Source organism: Euprymna scolopes, chromosome 3 (assembly GCF_053919585.1).
Source record: "Euprymna scolopes isolate OS-2025 chromosome 3, ASM5391958v1, whole genome shotgun sequence".
Classification (NCBI taxonomy): Eukaryota; Metazoa; Mollusca; class Cephalopoda; order Sepiida; family Sepiolidae; genus Euprymna; species Euprymna scolopes.
In genome coordinates, this window is record NC_136484.1 from 71254025 (window position 1) to 71281268 (window position 27244).

Consider the following 27244-nt stretch of genomic DNA (forward strand, 5'->3'; position numbering starts at 1 on the left):
TGACATTACCACTGTACCAATGTGACACGCATATTAACTGATTAAAGATTAAAAATAAACTCAGAGGAATGTACAAAATGTATAACGATTTTTTTTTTCAATTTTGACCCATTTTTGACACCCTAACCCATAAAAGAACGGTCCATAAAAAAATCCAATCATTTGAGGCCTATAGCACCCCTCTGCGACTTTTAGTTTCGAAAGTGATAGAGTTTGAAAATATGGAGACAGACAGACAAACATATGGCTATATATATATATATATATATATATATATATATATATATATATAGTGGAGATGGTAATTAATAAAAACTGAAGAAAGCGCTCAATACTGTCGTAGAGCAAGTATGCGTTTTATTTTTTATTACCGTATCTTTCTGTTAAGTTACATTATTGTTTCGGCTACACGGCCGTTTTTTTTTTTTGTTGTTTTTTTTTTTTTTTGCTGTCTGTAGCGTCCTCAGACTTTTACAGAAATGTTCGCTATTTGGGGATGAAAGAGTGGAAGAGTGATTGAGGTCAGGGGGGTTGCGAGGAGGGCGGAAAAGGAAGAAAGGAAGGGAAGAAGGAGGGAAGGTGGGGGTGCGTTTGGTGTGTCGATAATGTTTTAGTTTTGGGGTTTAAGGAACCTGTGGGGGAGGGTCTGAGAGATTCATTTCTGGTGTGGCTGAGGGCATAGGGATACATGAGGGGAAGGGGAATATGTGGGGGTGGGAGGAGGGGGTTACTTTAAAATTCGAGTCTTAGTGTTAAAGTTTTTAGCGTCTCGTTTGTGAGGTGATTTCTTGGTAAGTATGTCTTGAGCTGTTGGGTGTTCGCTTATGTTTGGAGGCGGGGGGGCTATGATTCGGTATATTTATTTTTATTTTTTATTTTGTTGCTAATTGTTTGGAGAGGGTCAGCTAGCGGTCGCGGCCACGGGTACACACATGCGCACGTATATATATATATATATATATATATATATATATATATATATATATATATATATATATATATATATATATATATATATATAAGAGCAAGTAGTTAAAAAACAAAATCATGTTAAAAAACACTTTGAAAAAGAGTTTAAAACGTATTTAATTTGAAAAGGAAACACTAAAAAGTGGATAGTCCTTAATTAAATACTTTCCTTCTCATCAGAGGGTAGGAATTAGCAAAGTGCGGGATCGGATTTTGCTTGCAAACGTATTTGATGAAACTGCAAGTAAGTCAAAGATTTTACTTGATAACAAAAAGTGAAGCGGGGGGGGAATATGGTGAAGAAAAAGGTGATTTCACGTGAATGGATAGTCTGGTAAAAGGTAAAGTATCTAATGACGGTAAAATCCAAAAATGCAAATCCAAAAAAGTTAGTTAAATTTCCATTCGCACAAGTAAAATCCAAGGGAATCGCGTGACTAAAAGATTGTCCAAAATAATCCAAAAGGCCGAAATCCGTGGAATAATTCACAAATAGGTACAAGGAAAAGATGAAAGAATTCCAATAATATTATTAAAAGAAAAATAAGATATGCGTTAGACTCGGCTGCCGAGACAAGGCGTAATTAAGAAAAATGAATGAAGAAGAAAAAGAAAAGAGAAAAAATGAGTGAAGAAGATAAAAAAGGGAGTTGAATGGTGATAGAATTAAATATAAAATAGAAAAGCAAATGTCAAAATGACCTAGACAAGATGACGTTAAAAGGCGCCAAAAATATAGGGCAAAAAATTATAAGCTCTATCTCCTATTTGGTTTTATCGAGCTTCTCCATCTGGTTGAAAATACTTTATAAATATTAATTCTTTAATATTTATAATATACTTTAGTTTTACCATCTTGGATCATTTTGGTAAATTTAATTGTAATTTTTATTTTATTTATATATATATATATATATATATATATATATATATATATATATATATATATATATATATATATATATACTTCATTTAATCACATAAATTAATATACGAAAGTATGAATTTATGCGTAAAGTTTAAGTATTTACTTCAACAGTGCTCAATACGTAGGAAGAGCTAGGTAGTAAGTTATAAAATATATATGGCGATTAAGCTACACAGAATATTCCGCGTTTCATCCACACTAGGATTCATAAGCCTGATGAATTTTAGCGTGGATGAAACGGGGAATATTCTGTGTAGCTTAATCGCCATATATATATATATATATATATATATATATATATATATATATATATACGCGCACGCCGCTCGCTCACACACACACACACACACACAAGCACATACACATATACACATGCTACCATAAATTTTCCAGAACATGTCATAAATTCTTAACTTTCATAAAGAGAAATATTATATTTACAACCCTCATTACCTGTTGTTTTTATCAAGTATGGGCAACATATCAGACCTTCTGAAATATATTCTGACTACCAAATAAAAAAAAAAAGATAGTACTACATATAATTACACACAGTCTATTATTACAGAAGGTATGGACGGTATCATTCAGTGAGCTTGCTTATTACTTGATCAAACATATTGAAAGGTTGATCAGGCAAGATTAAAGTAGATCATGCAATGGTAGCTAGAAGGAAAAGCTCGGGAGATTTACGGACACAGAAAAGAAAGAAGAGAAATAACTAATAAGCCGATTGTGTTTGAAAGAATCGAATGTGTTGGGTTGGAAGGGAATCATTTATGGTAATTTAGTTAACGGCTTTGAAAAGCAGTTGACTCATGTAATTAAAATACACACACAAAAAAATAGTACCTTTTATTTATATACTTGACTTTAACTACCTAATCTGAAATTACACGTTCTTTTCTGAAACAATTGTAGGATTACAATTCGAGGTTAGTGGGCATTTGGTTAATTATATCTCGAGTAAATGTTCCTTGAATCGCTGCATTGAAGTAAGAGAGAGGTTTAATTTGTCAAAAGCTTATCCTCTTTTTAAGTTATTTTTTCCATTTCCTTATTTTGATTCTAACGATTTACAAAAATCCATACAATAATCTTTTTTTATCATTATTATTTTATCCGTTTTATAATATCTTGAACTCATCCAGGTCATTTAGTGCCAACACAAATACTTATTATGAATGATTACTCGTATACAATTAATTGAACAGAAAATACTATTTTATTTAGAACTGGGAGGGTTGAGGGTCCATACCTTTCCCAAGTGAACACAATAAATACATTAGTGTTAGGTGAGTATGTCGCTCGTATAAATATTAACTAAAATATATTTGTTCAGATAAATCTGATATTATGTAGTAAACAGGATACGTTTCAGACAAGGAGTCAATTGTGGGAGTCAAAAGTCGATGAATCTAGTGGACATGATATCGTTCGTTCTCAGACTGGCAAGATTCCTGGGAGAAGATAGATTTATCTTCGTGGAAGCCTCAGTAGAGACAAGACTTATTGAAAATGATTTGGTAGAGTAATAGAAGTTAAGCCATCCATTTAAAAAATAATTGAAGTCTCTCTCTCTCTCTCTCTCTCTCTCTCTCTCTCTCTCTCTCTCTCTCTCTCTCTCTCTCTCTCTCTCTCTTTTGATCTTACAGCTTATTCGACGATCATTCATTTTTTAAGACCAGATTGTTGAATTAATTAATTGTCAAATGGCATTTGATTGCAGCTAACGAAATAATCTTAATCCTTGAATGAGATAACACATGAACATGATGATATCGTTAAGAAGACAAGATATGATTTTGAGTTGATTGAAATAACCATGATTGAATAACCTTTGAAAATTAACTGATTACATAGTTTGAGGACCCTGAATTTGAACTAATAATGATTAGTGATATGATTAGTTGAACACAAGTCACTATTCTAACCATAGTGAGATCACAGGGTAGTCACACATTTCCTAAGAGTATTAGTAAGTAATTGAACATAATCGATCTGTTATGATTTGGACACAGCATAGCTAATACCATACTCTTTGATGGTCTATTAGGTTAACATCCCATCTCCTACAATTGTTTTCTTATTGCTGGTGTCATTGCATGCATGTGTTGTCTCCTCCTAGCACTAAAGTCAAGCCAAACTAAAACTGTGGACCAGGCGTCTAGAGAATAACCACTCTTTGACATAGGAATCCTCTTTTCTGAGATCTTCCCTCTTGTCTCAAAAGCACCATGAGTCCAGTGAATCTCCTTCTTAACTCAAAAGCACTTTAGGTCATGTGGAAAACACTCAACCGCCTGAGAACGGGAATGAAGTGATCAAAAGTTGTGATAATTTGAGCTACAAAACCGACCCAACTATCTGCTAATGTGAAAAAAATGAGTATATGATGCAATAAAACCTTGTCTGTATTTCTACTGCCCCAACCAGTATAGCTTGAAAAACTTGCAGAGTGTGACAAAAATTCAAAGCATTGTGTAAAATGTGTGAAGCTATCATATGACCACATCAAAAACACGCAAAGGAGATCTTCAATTTTTATCGAAATTTAAAAACTTTATTTTTGATTCTAAATAAATGTTTAATCTTGTTTCTTTGTTTCTGTAAAAAATGTATGAATTTTAAATGTACCTATTTACTATGCCTCCCCACGGGACAGAGTTAGACACCAGAGTCGTTTTTTAAAGTGGAGAAAAGGTACAAAAATAAAAATTGAAAATTGAAATGATTGATAAACGTTTTCAACATATCACAGAAAAGATAAATTTTTAAATATGTTTATTTAGATGCAGATGTGTAAAAATTAAGTTAAAATCGGAAATTATTCTGTAAAGTAAGAATTAAGTAAGAAAAGTGGTAAATTCCATTAGCAGAAGATTTAAGTTTTAGAATCAGAACTTCATGCCATGTTATGACGTCATAAGAGTAAGTATGTGGTAGAAAAGTGAAAGAGTTCCTGCTGTCAAAGTGATTAGATGTGAGTTTCAAGTTTTCATTCAAAAAGAGGAAAAACTCAGTTAATCTTGATGTACTTGCTGTAAATCGTTGAAAGAAGTAAACCAAATCCCAGAGTAAATAAAATTAATTCTAGTATTCAAGCTACAAAGAGAAGGAAAAAGAAAGGACCAGCATTTGTAGGACTTTAAAATTACCACAATGATCATCTTTATAACTAAATATCAACTACTTCAGATAAACGAACAGCTGTTTATGTTGATCCTAAAACAAAAGAGTAAAGGCTTTAAGAAATAACATAGAAAAAGTAATCCATGATTGATGCATTCGTTATGTAACAATATTTAGATGCAGATGAATAAAAATAAGTTTAAAAATCGGACGTTTCTGTGTGAGATTAAAATTAAGTAAGAAAGCCCAAAACTCCATTAGTAGTTTTATGTTTACAATTGGGACTGCATGACTGGCCGGATATAACGTCATGGACAAGAAGTCCAAAATGAGACGTGGTAAAGAAGAGAGAAAGACTTGCTTCTTTGACCTGTGAGCTGACTGTTCGGACACCCTTTATCAAAGCTCTGGCTTCATTCACCTTCATCCAGAGTATAAACGTGGGGAAGATCACAGTGTGTGGAAAATAATAACACATCTAAAAGCATGACAGCATTGAGCAAATATGTGTCATTATTCTTTCTTTTTTCTTTTTTTTTGTGTATCGTTATTACACCTACCAGGGAAGAGACAAAGACACCGGCTAATATCATCACAAACAGACAAAAAGCGAAGACTATTCCTATTGTTAAAATATCACAGTGAGCAAAAAACTAGCTTTGCTACCTCATTGAACAATAACTTTTTTTTTATTCCGTCACTCCAGACAAGGTATGAAGTCACTTGATGTAAGAAGCTAAAAAAATACCACTTCAATGTCAAAAATTAGCCAACAGTAAGTGTAAGATGGATAGATTCCAACCCAGAAAACAGCAATTCTTCCTCCTCTACTAGAAACATCACTCATGGAACATAAAGAACAAAGGAGAAAATAAAAAGAAAAAAGAGTTATGAGACTGCTGATTGTAAACCAAAGTCTGCTTTCTGCTCACCTTGTGGTTAGCATCAGGTGAAATTCCTACAAAGAAAGCCTCTTTGCAAGTACTTCCCTGCAAATTACAACATAGTCGTCTTCAAACCGAATGTCAGCAGATTCCTGTTCATACCAGCCCAATAAGTAACCAAGTTCATTTCATTAATCATGCTCAATCACCTTATGAAATTCTTCACTTTTCAACTAACTACGATTCCATATCATTAACACGTATCATCAACTGACGTTCAGCCTTGATAAATGGTGACCAGTCATTAAAACAAAAATATCACTATCCAATAAGTATCTACTGATGTACATGCTATGAAGACAAACAGCTGTTTCTGTCAATAAAGAAGAGGATTGACAATACGTGGGGATTGAAGCCCTCGCTCACTCTGTATTATATATGATCCATTTCTTTCTTTTCTTTTTTAACAGCTTTTATTTGATATCCAAAAACGCAGAAAAGACTTAATTTTGTTTTAATAAAATAATATTAAAAAAAATATAAAACATTTATATATACAGATATTAATGCATGATACAAAAATACAAAATAAATTGTTCATGTACATTTTATTTGCTAACATTTTTTTTTTTATGATATTAAATATGTTACTTGCTTGACTGAATATATCAAGTTATATGAGGAAACCAAAATTACTACTTTGTGTTTTGGAGATATTTTTTCGCAACTGAATAGTTTGGCTGTTTTATGGCATATCCACCTCTTTATTAGTTAATGCTGATACACAATATGTAAACGATTAATGCTATACAATGAATTGAATACATATTGCTGTTTAAATTTTTCCCAATAGTATTAGTGTGTAAGTAACGACATCATCATCATCATCATGTTCAGTTTAATGTTCATCTTACCTCCTGATATTAAGAAATTAATTCCCAAACATTCTAAGATCGTTCATTGACATTTAATTCACCAATCTATACAGTATTTAAAAATACTAAAGATCAGTTTTCAGCATTTTAGTAGAGATCAATCAGTCTCATGTGTGTCATAAGTTGCCTGAATCTGTGATAAATTGATACATTGCTCGAATCGGTGATAAATAAACTGTGCAATAATCTCAGCAAAAACAGTCTACTTAGTGACAAGCAATATGGATTCGTCCAGCAAGATCAACAGCTCGTGTGCTGACTATGATATCACACAGAACTAGTGAATCTATAGACAGGGACTTTGTTTATTAAAGGCTTTGGTTAAGGTGTGGTATAATTGTTTACTTCACAAGTTTGCTAGTTATGAAATATTTGAAAATGCCCTCTCAACCTCTGATAGGTTTACAAAAGTAAAAGTAGTCGTTGATAGCATCAATGATGCCATGCCTCAGATATCCATTCTGAGCCCAATGCTCTTTCTGATCTTTATCAATGATCTCCTAAATCACATTCTAAGATCATCTGCTGACATTTATACAGACGATGCAACCATCTATGGCAACACTTTGAAGAGCATTAACGATCACAATCTTTCTAACCCTCTCTCTTCTGACTTGGAACATGTGGTGTAATGGAGAAAAGGGTGGTTTGTTGCATTTAATGCATCTAGAACCAAGTTTCTCTCCTTTCAGCACAGTCAGATGTTCATTTTCCCTCAACTAAAATGAACTGTTGTCTTCTTGAAAAATATTCTGCTTTGATTAACCTGTGGGGCTGCTCTTCATTTCAAATTTAAACTAGAAGACTTGCAACTCAATTCCTAAGGTCGCTGGAAAAATGGTTGGGTTTTTCTATTGCTCAATAAAGTATTTCATGCCTGGCACAATATCTAACCTGTATAAAGAGTTAAATACATCCTAAAATGGAATACTATTGCCACATTTGAAGAATTGTGCTCAGAGCACTTTTTCCGCCTTGATAGGACAGAAAATTAGTTTCAAAATCTAGTGGAAGATGTTACTAGTCTTTCTCTGCTCTGTCGTTATTTTCATGGTAGATTCTCGATTGGGCTCCAATCTAAGATCCTCTCTGTAAAATATTCACAACAAAGACTCTTCTAGCTACAACCACTGTCAATAATTTCTCTTTATCTCTCTGTGTACCTAAAACTGAATGGTTTCTTCCCTAGAATTATTCTTATGTGAAACACAATACCGTGGGGCTGCTCCTCCCCTCCCCCCGACTACAAAATAGCCGTCCTTTTAAATAATCAAATTCTGCCCAATTTCAACCATTGTTACCAATTCTCACAGTGTTGTCTTACAATATATGTAACTCATTATTAACCCTTATTCTCAAGTAGCTTTTTTACCTTGATAAGCAGTGACTCTTTAGTAAAAAAAAAAAAATCTCTGGCCAGGTCTTCATTCATCCCTCCTTCTCTTGACTATTTTTATCACTTCTTCCTATATTTCCTGCGAACCATACATGCTACTTTGACTATTCTACATCTACTAGCCTAAACACTTATCCATTCTTTCAATGTGGGCATACCACCAAAGTCTCCTGTTCTACACACATTTCCTTATGCTATCCAGTTTTAATCTTCCGCTAAAATCATCAGAACTCAGCCTGTCTTTAAGACTTACACATTCATTGTATCATTCTTATATAATTTCTTTCCATGCAACGCAGGTCTTCAACCCTTACTAGCTAAATTTCACATTCATACATTATCGCACTTCATACACATGCCTCATAGACTCTTCCCTTATTCAACAATGGTAACACCATCCATATATACTTTGAAAATATCTGAGTTTTCATACATCTCCATTGACTTACACTACTTGCACAATTAATTCTCTATCATCAATTGCTCGTAATTTATATAGCATTGGTTTTTTTTATTTAGAATTCGCCATTAGCTTCTCAAATCGCATAGAGACTGCATAAATTAATGTTACAAGGAACTCATTTTTGTATTTTGCTTATTTACTAATAAGTCACTGCTTATGAAAACTACAAATATCACTCGAAGATAAGAATTAATGAGATGGCTCAATGATTATGATGAATACTATGAGAGGATTGAAAAACTCCATGTACCACCTATGCAAAACAGCAATTCTTCTCCCTTTGTCAGAAACATTGCTCAGATTGTGAGCACAAAATCTTAACTCTCACTTCCCTCCTATTTTGTCATTTAGTCCTTATTTAATAATAGGAAGTTACTTTCCACAAAGAGTGCATTAAACTCAAGGTAAGTACTAACATTGTAGGTTATAGTGAACCTGTAAGTAATGTCAACTATGGAATGACCCCTACACTTTTTTGCTAGGAATAAAGTACAGTATCTGTTCTAATACTATAATTCCTCTGTTGTCCTTGTTTAAGGAAGGAGAAATCCATCTAGATTAAGGCAATTTTTATTTTTGTCTCAATCCAGAGTGCCTTGTTTTGGGTACCTGGATTTTCCCCTACATTAAAAACTTCCTTTGTGGGGAGGCAAATAAATAAGGGAGTCCACATTCGCTAAACTCTTAAAGTGAGGCATACAAACCATATAAAGTCTGTCCTTGATGACAGGAAAGGGAGGGGGTCTTCACAAACTGACTTTAAAGTTCCAAATGTTTTGATGAGATAACCTATATCGGCCTGAATTTATATATTTTATTTTGATAAACAAGAGTTTTACAAAACAAAATTAGGCACAATGCGAATCAAAAATGGGGAGGGGAGGATCTATGGTCATTGTCACTGTACATTTGTTGACTAAGCAAAACCTAGCTAGAGTTCTCATTAACCATAATACCACATTCACATCGGGGGCCATCCTACTTAAGATTCCCAAATCAAGTAGTTTTTTTTGTTTGTTTTTAATAATTATATATATATATATATATATATATATATATATATATATATATATATATATATATATATATATATATATAATTTAAAGGAGATTAGAATAATAGTCTAAAGAGCTAAGTGTATTTTAATGTAATAGTGAAATTACTAGTTTAATTAAAATACAGGAAATGCTCGTTGTAATTTAGATATATAATAAGCTCGATAGTTAAATGTCCTAGAGCTAATTCAATATTAAGTAATGTGATTTATAATTTAAAAGTTTTAAAATTTTTAAAATTTAAAAATCAAAATTTAATTAAATTAAAAATCAGTTTCATAAGAAGGAACAACAACAAAGTCAATTATCTGTACGATCGTTTCGGAAATCCGTGCTTTTTATTTGTGGTATACATGAAGTCACGTAGAATAATTATACATAGTTTTTTTGGTAAGCACGGTCTCCTCATCAGCAAATTTAGGAGGATTTCTATTGAATTGAAAAGACACCAAAAATAAACCTAGCATTAAAAGTAAGGCAGATGAATCTTTTGGTTTTCCTTTTTTTGAAATCAGGAACTGTATTTAAAGTAGTCATTTAGATGTTTGCTATAGCTTTTTATTTTATTGAATAAATAAATGAATAAATTCAATAAAATAAAAAGCTATAGCAAACATCTAAATGACTACTTTAAATACAGTTCCTGATTTCAAAAAAAGGAAAACCAAAAGATTCATCTGCCTTACTTTTAATGCTAGGTTTATTTTTGGTGTCTTTTCAATTCAATAGAAATCCTCCTAAATTTGCTGATGAGGAGACCGTGCTTACCAAAAAAACTATGTATAATTATTCTACGTGACTTCATGTATACCACAAATAAAAAGCACGGATTTCCGAAACGATCGTACAGATAATTGACTTTGTTGTTGTTCCTTCTTATGAAACTGATTTTTAATTTAATTAAATTTTGATTTTTAAATTTTAAAAATTTTAAAACTTTTAAATTATAAATCACATTACTTAATATATATATATATATATATATATACGGGTGCCCCCCAAAAAAAAAAAACATAGAAAGTATATCTAGAACATATCTTGTAGAATGGAGAAAAATAGCCGAAGACCCTTATGTTTTGATGTGATGTTTTGAATATAATAAACTAGTTATGACTAAAGTTTCATTTCATTTGGACAAAACACTAAGAAACGGGGCCTAATTAGAGATGGGGCCCGTTTTTTGGGGGTCACCCTGTATATATATATATTAGAAATGTACAATAAACGTTTTTATTGAAAACAAAATTTCATTGGCGTGGGTTAAAGGAAAAAAGTTCAAAAAATAAAAAATGTTAGCGAGGCACTCCCAACCTTGTTGTAAGTATTAGGGTCTTATTGTTAATTGAATTACGCTGCAATAGAACAAGCACTTGTAACATGCAATCACTGACTAGACTAAGCCCAAGTATATAAATACATATTTATTACAAACGTGAATGAAAACAGCAACACTACAATACACAACAATACAATAAAGGGGTATTCACTTTCAGGGTGGCTCTACCAAGAAAGATAGGTAATATCATTCATTCATACTCTGATTCAAGTGGGCATCGTTCCATGAGAGGTAAAAACGTGCATTCCTTTCCAGTGCCAGGACTGTCGCTCAAAGGAAGTAACCGTCCGGTCTACTCCGTAACTGGTGTTGTTTGCCTTATTCCCCTATAGTACTCCCTCCCGCAATACAAAGTACCTGAAAAAATGAACATTTATTTTCATTTAAGTTCTTGAAATGGGCCAGCCATCTGACATGTCTACCTAACCGTGTCTTTTTTCAGGGTAAGTCTCTCAAGTGTCATATCTGTTGGCACAGTGTTTGGGGTGTTATTTATAAATATATTTTCTCTAGTGCTGCAGATTTTAACCTGTCTACCGAAACGTTCTGCATTTTGTTCTTAATAAGAACCTTGAAGAACTTCTTGTGTCTCTTGATAACTTTAAAGGGACCAAGATATGATAGTGGCAGAGAATGGATCCTAGCCATATCAGAGATAAAGGCGTGAGTGCAAGTTTCTAACCCCTTAGATACATATGTATCTGAGTTTTTATTTAACCTTGATAGAGAATATGCCAACTTTGGCCATTTTTGTTTACAGTCGGTCGACAAACGCTGTCACATCCCAAATTTTCTCTGGAGCTTCAAAAAACTATTGCGTTGGTAACTGCAGTATGGTTCCATACAGGGCTTCTACTGCTGAACACTCCATATCCTTCTCTACTGTGGTGCACAGCCCTAACAGTATTACTGGAAGATGTTCTAACCACTTTTCATTGTTAGTTAGCTGCGCAAAAGGCAGGGTCGTTTCATACACTCATCGGGTTTAAACTGAATGTAGACAACATTTCAAATTTGTTTATGATTATTTTTTTATTTACCTACTGCGAGAAGTAGCTGGCCGAGTTCACAAACTATATTGTAGTAGTAATAAGAGTAGGAGTTACTGATACTTGGGAAAAGGGAGTAGGCAGAGTGTGACATGGCCGTTTACATCAGCCAATCACAAGGTAGGCGCTAAGTGCGAGTTTACGGAAGAAAGCGGCCGGCCATATTTAAAAGATATTCTAATGAGAAAAAAAAAAATATATATATATATATTTGTAGTCATCGACATAAAGTCCTGTTTCGTTGTATCACAACTCATCAGTGCCGCTAGACTAGCATCTCTCCCAAGCCAAGGATTGAACCTAGAACCGTCGTGTTGACAGTCGGCGGTTCTCCCACTCGACCGTGGTATTGACGCCCGTAAATAACTCGTCGGAATGTCTATTTAAATAGACACCCGCCACCACTTTTATAGTGCTCACATCGCCTGTTCGTAAACAAACAAACAACGAGCTTCCCATTTTCAGCCAATTAAGTAGCGGGTGAGATTATTTACGACAGTGCTCTACCCAAAGAGGGAGGCTTAAAATATATTTGTAGTCATCGACATACAGTCCTGTTTCATTGTATCACAACTCATCAGTGCCGCTAGACTAGCATCTCTCCCAAGCCAAGGATTGAACCTAGAACCGTCGTGTTGACAGTCGGCTGTTCTCCCACTCGAATATATATATATATATATATATATATATATATATATATATATATATATATATATATATATATATATATATATAATATAACATATATATATATATCATATATATATATATATATATATATATATATATATATATATATATATATCATATATATCATATATATATATCATATATATATATATCATATATATATATATATCATATATATATATCATATATATATATATATATCATATATATATATATCATATATATATATATCATATATATATATATATATATATATATATATATCATATATATATATATATCATATATATATATATATATATGATATATATATCATATATATATATATCATATATATATATCATATATATATATATATATCATATATATATATATCATATATATATATATATATATATCATATATATATATATATATATATATATATATATATATATATATATATATATATATATCGGTAAAGGTGAAATAACACATTTCTAAAATAAATCTTGCCACAAAAAGGTAACCAGTTTTTATTTATTCTTTCTTTTATTAATTTATATACGAAAATATTTTTTTTAATAAATTTACTTATTTCATACTTCAATCTTACTTTTAGTTTTAACTACTTTTACTATGGAATTCGTGTCAGGAATGTTTTTAAAGGAAGGAATAAATTTATATGTTTTCCTTTTATTATTAACTAGCAGTTCAACTGGGCTTTGATCGGGCCCTACGTACTGTTCATAACTTTATGTGCATATGTATATATAAATATTAAAAAGTTTGACTCATCTCCAGGTAACCTACATCTAACGTTTTACATATTTAGACCCAAAATTATCGGAGAAGCTTAGTAGAGTCTGCAAAGGTCAACTCTTTCAACTTTGACCTATTGGCAGCCAAATTTTCACCCCAAAAACTGATTAAAAAGCTTGCTGCATATCTGAAAAGCCTTTATGTAAAATTTCCAATGTTTAGACCAAAAATTGGCTGAATAGTTTGCTAGAGACCGCAACAGTCAAATTTTTTTTAATTTTTACCTTAATTTTGACCCCTTAACATTTATTGTTTTGGGCCCAAATCAAGTCAAAAAGTTTTATCCAAGTAACCTACATCTAAAATTTCAAGTGTTTAGACCCAAAATTGGCGGAGGAGTTTGGTAGAGTTTTCAACGGTCAAATCGTTGAACTTTGACTCCTTAACAGCACAATTTCTGACCAGAAACCAATTAAAAAGTTTTTCCCAAGTCTGAATACCTCTTATGTCAAATCTCGAGTCAATAGACTGAAAATTGATAGAGATTTCGGTAGGAAAATGTACACACACAGACACACACATAGACAAATTCACTTTTATAGATATATAGATTAAAAATATACATATTATTGCTTAGCATGTTCTGAGTTGAGAGTTTGGGTCACCAATGTTGTAAGTATTAGGGTTTTATTGTTAATTGACTCAACCTGCAGTAGAAAATACTTACAGGGATACCATGACTGACTAGACTAAGCCCAAGTACATAAATACATATTTATTACAATATTGACAAATGTGAATGAAAACAGCAACACTACAAAACAGCAACAATACAATAAAGTGGTACTCACTTTCATGGTGACTACCGGGAGTGGTAGGTAATATCGTTAATTCTAGAGTCTTACTCTGATTCAAGTGGGCATCGTTCCCATGAAGGATAAAAACATGTATTCCCTTCTAGTGCCAGGACTCTCTCTGTCCCTCAAGGGAAGTAACTCTCCGATCTATTCCATAATTGATGTTATTTGCCCTTATTCCCCCTATAACCCTTTTTAGATGGGAGACTGCCCACTGTTTTCTGGCTTGATGTGGGCTGAAAACAAGTAGGTTGATCTCTAAATGAGGCTGAATTTCTAGATGTAGGAAAAGGAAAAACTTTTTAACTAGCATACTATCGTAATAGGTGTTTGAGTAGGAGGCAATTCTATTGGCCCACGTCTACATCTCCAGCCAGGTGCTCGATGTAGAACCTGTCGATTAGATTCCATCTAATTATCAGATCAGCCAGGCAGGTTTTGCCCCTCTCCGACTCTCTAGCTTCCCCTCCTTTCTTGCCTATCCTGGAATCAAAGATGGCATTCTAATCCCCCACTAGAACCATGCTTCGGGCACACGACAAAAGTGATGAGATCATGGGAGAAGGAGACACTCTCTCTAGCAGTGCTGGGCATATAAACCACAATGACCCCCAAACACATACTGTTTGACTACAATATCAGCCTGCCCACGTCATCCCAATGGACAACATCTACCATTGCGGACAGGGTTTGTTTCACCAGTAGGGAGGCACCCTTACCCCATGAATTCCCATATGCTGAAAATATATTGTAGTCTCTAGACAACACCTAACAATCCATAGATGAAACAAAGTGCGTCTCCTATATCACAGCTACATCTACTTTCAGGGACAAGAAGTCCCTCTAGACGTGAACCGATCAGTTTGATGACCTCAAGCCTTTTGCATTAAAAATTGCCAAGTTATGAGACATGATGAATTACTTATCTAAGCAGTGTTGTACTCAGTTTCAAAGTCCTGTGTTGAAAGGACGCCGACGTCATGCACTATGCTCAAAGTTGCCAGCTCCTTGATGTTGTGGCCATTGCACAGAATATGACCGACGTCTATGGGGAGATTAGTTTAAGAGCCTAATACAGTGACAGATGTATTAGAATTGGGATCCTTCCCTTGCACTGAGGTAAAAGTTCTTCAAGGGGAAGATGATTGCTCTTGATCAACTCAGTTCCCGGGATTGCTCCCCTTGCAGCCTCCAACATCTGCCAGAGCGGGATTTGCAGATAATTGACGGCCTGATGAAGGATGTCACAAAGGGGGTATCCAGGAAATTAGTGGAGGTTTCAGCGTCTTTTCCTCCCGGTCTAGTGGAGGTCCAACAGAGGTTTGAAGTTTCTTCTCTGCTAGAGTGATAGGTCCATATCAACAGACAGGGGTCTATTTTACAAATGTCCCCTTCCGATTTAATGTTTCTGATTGCGATTTAGGAGACATTTGCGTTTTAAAAGCTGTTAAGAAATGTAAGGCAGACGACACTAAGTTAGAGTTTGACATTTTTTTTTGATCATGGAAAGAATAAAGTTAAAAACTAAATTTTTAAAAAAAAGCAAGAAAATTGATTCACTTAATTTCTGAAAAAGTATTAACCCCATTTTTAACATGGAGGAAGGGGGAGGGGGTAATTAACCCTTAAGTGATGGAAAATAAAAAATCAAGTTGTATTTAATGTTGGTATTGACTGTTTGGCGATGGCATGGTCACTTTCGGTCTGTTCCGATATGAGTCCCATTCTATAATTTTTTTCTTTATATAGTATACTGACCTTCCCCCGTCAAATTAATTCGCATATTCATATTTGAAGTGTTACTAAGGTCTAATCAAATGTATTCATAAAAGTAACCATTATTTAAAAAAAATAAAAATAAGTAATAAATAAATAAATAAACATATACTGGTAAGAGAAGGCCACCCAGCAGATGTCAATTGAGTTAGTCCCGGAAATAGTCAAGACTGTTTATGATTTGAAAGCCGCAAAAACAATCTAAAAAGTCAGACAAAAATAGGTATACAAAATGTTAATTTGAAGTTAGAATTTAAAATAAAAAAAATAAAACGAAAGCCTCCTCCAAAAAATAAATACATAAATTATTAAGTGGGGGGGGGGGAGACAAGAAAAGGTGGTTTTGCTTCGGTTATTTCCGGGAAAGGCTCCACCACCAGTCGGAACTAACTCCATAAAAACTCAGATCCTGTGGGTTCTGTTCCCAGTTCTTAGAAATACCAAAAATTTAATTAAATATATCATCGTTTTTATTCTTAACTTCCATTTTTAACATTCGATACGAATAAAATGGGAAAATTCAAAAATATAAAAAGGTCAAATATGTGTGTGTGTGTGTGTGTGTGTGTGTGTGTGTGTGTGTGTGTGTGTGTGTGTGTGTGTGTGTGTGTGTGTGTGTGTGGCTGTGCGTTAGTTACCGTTTTTTATCAATTCACATCGCTGAACAAACGGATAAACTATTTTTCATTTACTCAACTGTCAGCGAAAAAAATGACAATTCAGTAAATGTCAAATAAAATTCTTGAAAACTTAAAGTAAGTGATAAAGTTTGTTTTTGTTTTGTTGTTTTTCTTTTATCAAAAACATAAATAGACGGGAATAATAATGTGTTAATTACTTTTTAGGTTTCTTTTAAAACTTACCTTCGATTTTTATTATTATTAGTAGCAGCAGACGTCGCTGACTCGCTATCACGCACTTTCCGACGCGTGTTCGTTGTTGTCGTTCAAACATGCGTTGTTGTTAAGTGACGTCATCACGTTTTGTGCTCTTCGTTTTCGCATTGTATTTAATCACGTCCACTGAGATATAGCGGTTTAATCGAGTTAATGCAGGTGTTTAGTAGGGAGATTTTCACTAGTGATTGAATTAAGTGCTTATTTTCAAAAACTTGAAACAAACTGATACGGAAGGTGCAGTTTTATTTACCTCTTCGACAGAAGGTAAACACGGGTTCAGATGGAGTTTGAAATCCCAACGCATTCTAGGTCTGTGGCCCTTTTTTTTTTTTACTACTTAGGAGTCACCATTTCACTTATCAAGGCCCGAAGGCCACTCAAGAATAAGGTATTAATGAATGTAGGGTGGTAACGTAGTAATTATTAATAGTGTAAATTGGGTAGAATTTGAATGTTTATGGGGTCGGTTCAACAAGAACTTGTTTACATTGGATTTGAAGATTACCATGTTGTATTCAATCGAGAAGCAGGCCATCGGAAGTGTTCCACAAGCGAACAGCAGTTCTGGGAAAGAAGCTGTGTTCATGGAATCTGCGTTTAGATTTAGACACAGATAGAGAGTAGGTGAAAATCGCATATAGCGGTTGTAGCTAGTCGAGTGTTTTTTGTGAAAGTTTGGCAAGGGTAGGAACCATAGAGTGGAGTTCAGTCGAGCACTTGCCATGAAAATAACGATGGCTTGCGAAAAAAAAAAATGCCCGAGTAGTCATGTTGGCATTCCCCGGTAGGGGCGCTTCAGGTGATTAGTTGAACTAGAACTGGCGAGAGAGTAGATTTTGCAGGACTAAACAAAACCATAAATCAGCCCGTCAGAAGCAAGGCCACAAAACGGGGAAAGTGCAGTTAACTCAGAAAAATAAAGACCAGCAATCAAGAATTTAATCCGTGCTTTCCTAGAATCTAAAATTAAAAAAAAAAAAAATTAAAAAACTGTATGATGTACGTATCTGTGATGAAAGAAAATATCGTATTCCAAAAAAAAAAATTATATATATATATATATATATATATATATATATATATATATATATATATATATATATATATATTGTAAAAATAAAATAACGTAAATTGATCAACTAGTTTTAATTTTTAAAGAAAATCAAATTTTATGGCTAACTAAACAGCGACTGTCTCGTGCCGCCATTTTGAAAACAGCCTTACCGAAGAAAGAGAGAGAGAGAGAGAGATAGGTTAAGGGTGTGAGTCGGTGTTCACCAATTCATAATCGGGATCTATCAGCTTTTAAGACCGAGGTTGCAGGTGCAGGAATCTCTAGAAATCGAAAGTAGTAGAGTAGCCAAGGGGCCGTTAAAGTTAAATTTAACGAAACCTCCGATTTGCAAAAGGCTTCCACCAAAAAACCACATCCTCAAACATAATTTTTTTTTTTTTTTAAGTGTGAATAACTTTGTAAAAATAATAACACTTGACAAAAAACTCAGGATCACAGTATTGAAATGAAATAACATTTATTTGCGTGTTAAGAAATATTCAATTTTTTTTTTTTTTTTTTTTTTGCAACGGGTGTTCATTTGGCAGTCTTAACTAAATGAATGTCACGTGAAAAGGGCATGAAGTTTAAGATCAGCGATTTTTATGAACAGAAGGACACATGTTGTTATTTTTTAGGGGAAAAGAAAGTCATTAAACCATGTAAGCATCATGCTTCATCACATAAGAAAACAGTATTTCAAAATAGTGTTGAAAAGAAATAATTCTCGTTCGTTGTGGTAATTTTCCATGAGAATTAAGGTTCATATTTCGCGGCATTCTCGGCGAAGCTGTTTTACATCTGAATAGTCCGGCGTGTGTGCTGAGGTTTACTCGAAGAACTGTAAAGACTGCCAAAATTCACCACATAATTACCCCACCCTATATGTAACACAATGTAACTTTATTATAAATTAATATTATCAATATAACTTTTGTACCATTTAAAAGAAGAAGGGCAAAATAAACCAGTAATAATTTTTTTAATTTTTTTCATCGAACGAAAATAATGAAATTGCGATACGAAAATCGTATTTACATAATTGGTGCTTTAAAATAACGTTCTCATGTAGTAGACATTTCGAACGTGAAAACATACCCGTATTTAATAAATCTAGCAAAAGCAACTAATGGTCAGATATTCGTGAAATTTTCGATACTTATCCATTTTAGAATGAAATTACATATAAAATGCAATTTTCGTAAAATATACGAGGGAAAATATTTTTTTAGTACGTGTTCCCCCCTCTATTTATTTTTTCGAAATTCGAATAAAATATATTTAAATCTATCGAAATTTCTATTTATTATGAAACATAAGAGTTAAAATAAGTAAAAAATATTTATTTTTAAAAATTTCAAATACACATATTGAACAAAAATTTACCTTGAAGCTGCAATTAAAAAATTGATATAAACTTATGTTTTGTTTTTTTTTTTAATAGCGTTTTTTCGAGTTAATATATACTATAATCAGTTGAATTGCCAAGAAAAAGAAACTTCATAAACATTAATTCATTTTTAAAAGATTAAAACGATTAAAATTCCATTATTTCAAAATGTTCCGTTACAACATAGATTTTTAATTAATTGTTTAATTTTTTTTAAATATTAAGTTTTAATATAAACACGACTCTTGTCAGCTATTTTATCGCCAGATTAAAACCAATTTGAAAATATTATTGCACAAATATTAAGCATTTTGTAGGCCCCCCCCTCATATTTTGTTTGTCTCTTTTTACCGAACAAAATATGGAATCCCGTAGGTAAACAAATGAACATTCAGTAAAACCATATTTTATATACAAATATTTATAATATTATTAATCGTTAAATTTTGTAAATCTAAAAACCTAACAAAATTATAACAAAGATTAATTATTAATTGCAGTTTGAAGAAGATAAAGAAAGGTTTTTAAAAATCATTAAGTTGCTTCTGCTTTTCCATAGTTCTTATAGTTAACACAAATCTGACGTCACGGGAACATGCGGCCCATTTTTCACAATCGCTTGGCAGACCCTAAAGAACTGCATCCTTGATTGTTTGAATTTTGGTGGTTAAAACCTTATATACAGGTGTTCTGGAATATTCTAGCTTGTTTGCTGTATTACTGCGCGTTGGGCGCAACATAATTCCTTTATTGCATGTGTGGGCTGGGCAAATTACGACGTTGTAATCCTTCGCGTCCTGATATCGATGGGCGTTGAAACTGATTGCTAGGAAATTGTCTCTGCCGAAGATTTGTTCCGGTCGTATGTAGCAGTGGCTACAGATTGAGATAACTCAACAGAAATCTAACTCGTGAGATTTTTGTTGCAAATTGTCCTATTAATCGTTTCAAAATGTTTATTTATAAAGTTAGAACTACTTAATCAATTTGTGATTTTTTTTTTTTATACGATATTTTCTGTCACGGATTTTTATTTAATATAGCAGGAATTATGAACAAACACCGCTGAATTTTTATTGAAATTTTCAGCAAAGTACAAAATAGTTAACAGTCGAGAAATGTAACAATTATCTACCGACCTGTATAGTTTTATCGTGCTGAAACTGAACAATTTTATCAAGACATTTCGTTCAAAACTGTCTTTACAACACACGGGGAAAAAATAAAGAATACCGCTCAGGTCTCATGCCCGCAAAAGAAAGAAAGAAAAAGAAAAAAGAAACAGAAAAAAAGAAAGAAAAAAAGAAAAAGGAAAAGAAAAAGAAAAGAAAAAGAAAGAAAGAAAAGAAAAAAGAAAGAAAGAAAAGGAAAAGAAAAAAAAAGAAAAAAAGAAAAAGAAAAAAGAAAGAAAGAAAAAGAAGAAAAAGAAAGAAAAAAGAAAAAATAAAGAAAGAAAAAAGAAAAGAAAAAGAAAGAAATAATGAAAGAAAGAAAAAGAAAAAGAGAAAGAAAGAGAGAAAGAAAAAGAGGCTTACCTTAAATACTAACCCTAAGAGTAGAAAAGCCCCTTTGAGCTTAATGTTAATTAAAAGAAAAAAGTCACCTATCTTTTCAGCATAAAGTTAGTAGCGGTTGAATCGCGAATGATTGTGATAAATGCTAAAAAGCAAGTGCCTTTAATTGCTGCCTTTTTTCTTTCACATTGAAATCTGCTCTCTTCATCAAGTCGGTTTTAACAGAAATATTTGAATTCCAAACATTTTCCAACTAATAAAAATCGTCTCGAACCTAAAATGTAACACGTCTATATGAAAATCGTAAGCATACGCAAAGTTCGAAATTCCTATAACATCTGATCAACAAAATCAGTATTTTCAAGAATTCTTAAACCGGTGCACCTTGAACAGAGTGGCAAAGAACTTATTCTCGGCAAATCCCCACGTGCCCTTTGGGGGTTGTTTAGGCGGAAAGGACTGAATGAATCACAAGCATTATCTCGCACATTCCTACATATTAGCAACAGTTAGGCACACAAACAAATTGCTACTCACAGCTATACACGCACTAACAAGAACAAGATGCTGACAAATATTCACATTCGTGTGTGTGAGTAGCAATTTGTTTGTGTGTGTGTATATATATATATATATATATATATATATATATATATATATATATATATATATATAGCTTACATACGCAATATATTCACACTAGGAACTGATTTGCATCGAATTTTTCAAACAGGTTTACATAACTGAAAATAACATTCTTATCACTTGTATAAAAATATTTCGTGCTAAAATTTCGTTCTTTTTTAATCTTTAAAATTGATTTCGGTAGCACTTGCTACCTGGGGTAGCATTCTCTCAACGTTTGATTTTATTATACATGCATGCCCTATATTTTATTCCTTCGATAAAACAATTTTATACGGTAGGAAATGTTAAGTATCTACCTTTCATGGCACCTGGATTGGAATCCGAAACAATGGCCTTTTTAGACGCTATATATTAGATTGGGGGGGGCAAGCAGGAGTCACAGTTTCACATTATGTGCACCTCATTCTCTAAAGCGGCTGCATACCACTTGGAGAGAGGGTGGGCATTCAGACAACTGTCGAAGGCTTGAACGCATATTAGTCTGCTACCAGACCTTGGAACAAAAATAAAAAGGCATCTGGCCTTCGGGTCCAGATTCAAGTGTATCTGTTCTGATGCTCCACTCGAATTTGTCCTTAGTCAATGTGGGAGGAGACTCTTCTATACTAAGGCAATTTGTATTTTGCCTACTTCCAGAGTGTCCCTTGGGGGGGGGGCACATCAAATACGACCTTTTGTCATATTTTGCTCTCAGGAAAAAGCAAATAAAGGCAACCTGTTGCAACGTTAATCTACTTGCTTCTAGAGTTTAACTTGCTGGGAATTCGCTTTAATATCAAATTCATATTAAATGTTGGGGTGGTTCTTGGCACGGTTTTAAAAATAGCTTCTATCAAGGCCAGAAACCACTCCACAAATTAACTTAAGTTAAGTGGAAGGCAGCCATCTTTAAGTTTTTTTTCCATATGTTACAAAGTTTTGAATGTTAAAAGTATACAGGTGAGTAAATTAATTTACTGGCGTTTGGAATTTTACGATTTGACTTAACTATTCTGGACTTTTTTTCTTTAATATCAATTGCAACCAATATGAACAAACAAGTTCATTTTAAGCATTTAGAGTTTAAATTCTCGGTGCTTGTTCACATTTACCGCCGTGCTAATTCTTTTTTTCATCTTGAATTCAAGCTGCACGATATCTTTAACCTGTATAATAAAATTAGTTACAAAACACCCTCATGTTAAGAACAGCTTTTAAAATATTTCAGCACGGTGGCAAGAGTGCGCAAGTACCAAATTCTCAAATTTTACGAATAAAACGGAGGTCATGAAAATATAAACTTTATTGCAATTAAAAGTCATGCATGTTTACCCATACAAAAATTTTAAAAGTTTGAACAATTTTTAAAACTTTCAATCTTTAACCATTTTCGATGATCAGTCCTTGTCCTCTCCGTTAGGCTAGAAATGCAAAGAATTTAATATTGATTTGCTGTCACTGTTGCAGATAGAAACTAAACTAGTCGATAAAATTTGGGAATCATTTTTGGAGCTAACTATTTCAACGTGTCAGACTTTTGCCATTGACAAAATGGATACTACAGATTCCAACCGGAAGACAGAACTTTCTAAAATAGCTGCAAAATTGGAGCATTTTAATTGCTACGCAAAATGAGTAAAAATTAAAGACGAGTTACTCTTCTACCTACTTTGATAATTTTTTTTTCTTCATGTTTTTGCGTTCGTCTTACTGGGAAACAAAACGGTCAAGTTGGTAAAGCTAGAAAAGAAAACGGCAGTCTCCTAACAGACCTATCCAGCCTCGATAATGCATCTAAAGTTACAATGCTGGAACATTTCTGCGCGATTGGTAACATTGGAACTTTCTACCAGTATTTTGCTTAAATTTCGCATAATTAAAATATTTCAAATGCTTAAATTTTAAAATTCTATTGCCGATTAAAGAATGAATGTAGTACTTTATAATTTAAAAAAAAAAAAAGATTTAAACGTGATTTTTCCAAGAAAAGGTCCATCAGAAAATAGAACATTAAAAACAGCGCAGAGGAAACTTATTTCTCAAAATCTATTTTAAATAAATAGATGAATTATTGTACCCGAGCGTATGGGCAACAAAAAGGCAAAATGTGTAAAACATTTAAATATTTTCTCAAAAAGATCACATTAAAAAATATTACGCTTTCAGTTGCCATTTTCATACAAAGAGTCGACAGGAAAAAAGAAATGGCTGTAAATGTCGACAGCCACACGACTAGTTTTGTTTTTAATCTTGATATATCTCCACGTTTCGTGTAGTTTCCATCAAACCGCAGACATTGAACGATTAAACTATTGGACAGCGTCATTTTATCGGCTTCCGTTAAATCAACAGTTGAACCAAGCCAGTACTGAAATAGATGACCATGTGGAAATACCAGGTGCTGTATGTGCTCTGAAGTTTGACAAGGGATGGGCGCCGCCAAACTATTCTTGCCAAAGACTCGCTTCATGAAATGTAGCATAGCGTCCCCACGACCCCGGATAGTTAAAGGCCTCCATAGTATTTCAAATAAAATGCATGCTCTTACATATGCGAGAGCACTCTGGTCATCTCCCTATACTAAAAAAAAATTCGTACTTGGTGTTTGTTAAGTATTTCTGGCATTGACATTTTGTAAGAAATCTTAGATTTTATTGCAAAACTGATCTTTTTAATCACATTCCTTTATTAAAAATTCAAAATCTCATCTTTAGGAAATTTTTTTTTTAAGGAGTTTAAGTACTTCAAATGCATAGTCTACACTTATCTTCCAACCACAGCGGCATATGCTGCATATTGTGCAGCAAGATCAGTTTGGGGGGGGGTAAAGAAGAAATGTTAAATTAACGTCAACTAGCTTGCTTGATTTCCAAGGATTTTAAAATTAAAGATCGCTTTAAAGATTAAGTGTTCGGCATTAGATTAATAAGAATCCAAGCAACAAGGTACCGTAAAAATAAAAGCACCAGATACGGTTTAAAAATTATTTTAAATAAGAAAATAAAAATGTCACTTAGCATATCCCGTGCTAAGATTTGGACGAGTTTGAAACTAAATTTTTAATGATTCGTAAGAGAAAACTAGTATTTTCAGCTGGGAAGTACATTTTTTTTTTTTTTAATACAGATAGAAATTTACAAGAATCTTAAGATATTCAAGTCAAATGTTGACTTCTAAATTTATTTAAAATAGAAATAAGCAGACTCCTTCGTTAAGACAGGGGGGGGACATGAAAATATCATTTTAACACAGTAGAAAGGACTCGTACGATCATTCTTATCTTCAACCTTAAAGACAGTATTAAATAGTTTACGGATTTCACAAGACTCGAAATTTTACGATGGTAAAAAAACGAGTTACCATTTTAATCCAGTAAAGATAATGGCCAACATGGTTTTACTATCGTGACCTTTCGAAATATAAAGCTTTTAGACTGAAGATTAGAAAATTTTGAGCAAAGCGTAGAGGCAAAGAGATGTCAAGCATTCTAGTTTGTGTGTGCTTAAATAAAAAAGCAAGAGTTTTATCACACGCTACAAGTATCAAATAACCGAAGTGTTAATTTTAAAAATAAAAGTATATACACAAGACTAATGTATTTGGCTAAGAAACAAGCCATCTGCAGAAGCGTCTTCATTGTCGAAAGGTACTTAGTTTCAAGTAAGAGTTAAGCCGAGAGCAGTTTAAGAGTTATAAAATGCTAACGCGGGTATTTGTTCGTAGTTTGCCAAATCTGGATAATATATATTCCTTTATAATAGGTGAGGAAGAATTCAGGGTGTACACAAAGTCCGTTGCTATTAAGTTCAACTGACCCGGAGTTATATCTTCAAATCCAGCATACCATGGCTGGCCATCAGCATCGTTTAGCGGAATGTGTCGATGAGTCCATATGGAGGTTTGGTGTAAACAGACGCACGCTATTACTTCCGGTTTGTACAGGAGACACATCACAGTAAACATCAAGCTAGACTTGCAAAGACTGTGAGCCATGAAAGTGAAATCCTTACTAGTCCCCAGTTTTTGACAAAGCTCGGATACAATGCTTGAAGGATGCTGGATTTGCAGTTCACAGTTGAGGGTCTTCAAAAGAATCTCTTCGTATTGCAAACGATCGATAAATCCGCTTGGACCGAAGGCGCCATTTTCTTTTTCGGCCTTGTAAGCTTGCCTAACGAAATATGTGAACGGGCGAGACATGCCTTCAAATTTACAGGCCACGTAGAGACAGACGGAGCAGAACACTTTTCTGTCGAAGTCCTGGAAGCATTTCACCATGAAAAACCGATGCATGTAAACAATTGCCGTGCAAACTATCTGTCCGGGAACGTAGAACCTTTTTGATAGATACATTATATAGGAGGAACACCATTTTCGTAATCCTCTTTCCTGTCTTAGCGTGATTGGCTTGGTGGGATGGTAGATGCTAGGAGGATTATCGACTTCGCCTTTTTCAAAAATCCAACGATTAGATTTCCGGGAAGAGTTTGGAGTAAAATCTTCTGATTTACCTGTATAGAGTACTAAAGCCATTCTGTATATAATTGCTAAATTCGTAGCAAACAAAAGAGAATTACTGTTCAACCCGGCGAACGAAGATCGTATAAATAGGGACAAAATGCTTGGCTATTAATATATGCGAGAATATTAACGAAAATGGTATCGTCCTCTAACTTTTATATTTTAATTATCCTTCTTAACTAATACACACACACACACACACACACACACACATATATATATATATATATATATATATATATATATATATATATATATATATACTTCATTTAATCACATAAATTAATATACGAAAGTATAAATTTATGCGTAAACTTTAAGTATTTACTTCAACAGTGCTTAATACATAGGTAGAGCTAGGTAGTAAGTTATAAAACATATATGGCGATTAAGCTACACAGTATATTCCGAGTTTTACCCACGCTAGGATTCATAAAGCTGCATAAGCCTGATGAATCCTAGCGTGGATAAAACGCGGAATATTCTGTGTAACTTAATCGCCATATATATTTTATAACTTACTATGTGTGTGTGTGTGTGTGTGTGTGTGTGTGTGCATATATATATATATATATATATATATATATATATATACTAGCATTTCAGCCCGACGTTGCCCGGGTGTTTGGATGTGTGTGTTGAGCAAAAAAAAAATGTGGTAGTAGGAAGGCAGGCTTAAACCCGTACCGCGAAGGAGGAAAAGAACGGGGAAAACCCTGACGTCTTTGCTGTTACGACCACCGCCAAACCGGAAGTGACGTAGGTTTTAATTAAGGCTAGACAATCGAAAAGAGAGGATGACTTTCAAAAATATCGCCGAAAAAAGCACCCCCCCTGTAGAAAAGTGCCCAGTTGAAGGGGAAGATATTAATGTTTTTAGCCAATTTTTCGATATTTGTCGTCTGAAAGGTCGAACTTCAAAACGATACTGATCTTGTGAAAATCCGTCGCCTCTGTCGAAAGTTTAAGGCAGACATGCAAACAGACATACATTTATATATCGGTAACTTAAAATTTTCGACCCAAAC

General features: G+C 33.4%; 2 protein-coding genes across 9 annotated transcripts in view; both read right to left on the minus strand.

Moving 5' to 3' along the window:
* The window catches only part of LOC145256092 (armadillo repeat-containing protein 3-like), a 257032-nt gene extending 239864 nt beyond the window's left edge, over window positions 1-17168 (minus strand). For all 8 annotated transcript variants that reach the window (XM_080114720.1, XM_080114712.1, XM_080114690.1 and 5 more), the window contains exon 1: window positions 17075-17168. The gene's annotated coding sequence lies outside the window, so the exon portion shown is untranslated. The remainder of the gene's footprint in view (window positions 1-17074) is intronic.
* An 8217-nt stretch (window positions 17169-25385) lies between these two features.
* Window positions 25386-26228, minus strand: LOC145261141 (cyclin-T2-like). The gene has a single exon (XM_080119421.1). It carries the CDS (start codon window positions 26226-26228, stop codon window positions 25386-25388), a length of 843 nt encoding a protein of 280 aa, XP_079975547.1.
* Between the last annotated feature and the right edge of the window lie 1016 nt (window positions 26229-27244).

Coding starts and splice junctions, on each gene's coding strand:
- LOC145261141 (XM_080119421.1), bottom strand. CDS start 26,228: ATGGCTTTAGTACTCTATACAGGTAAATCAGAAGATTTTACTCCAAAC.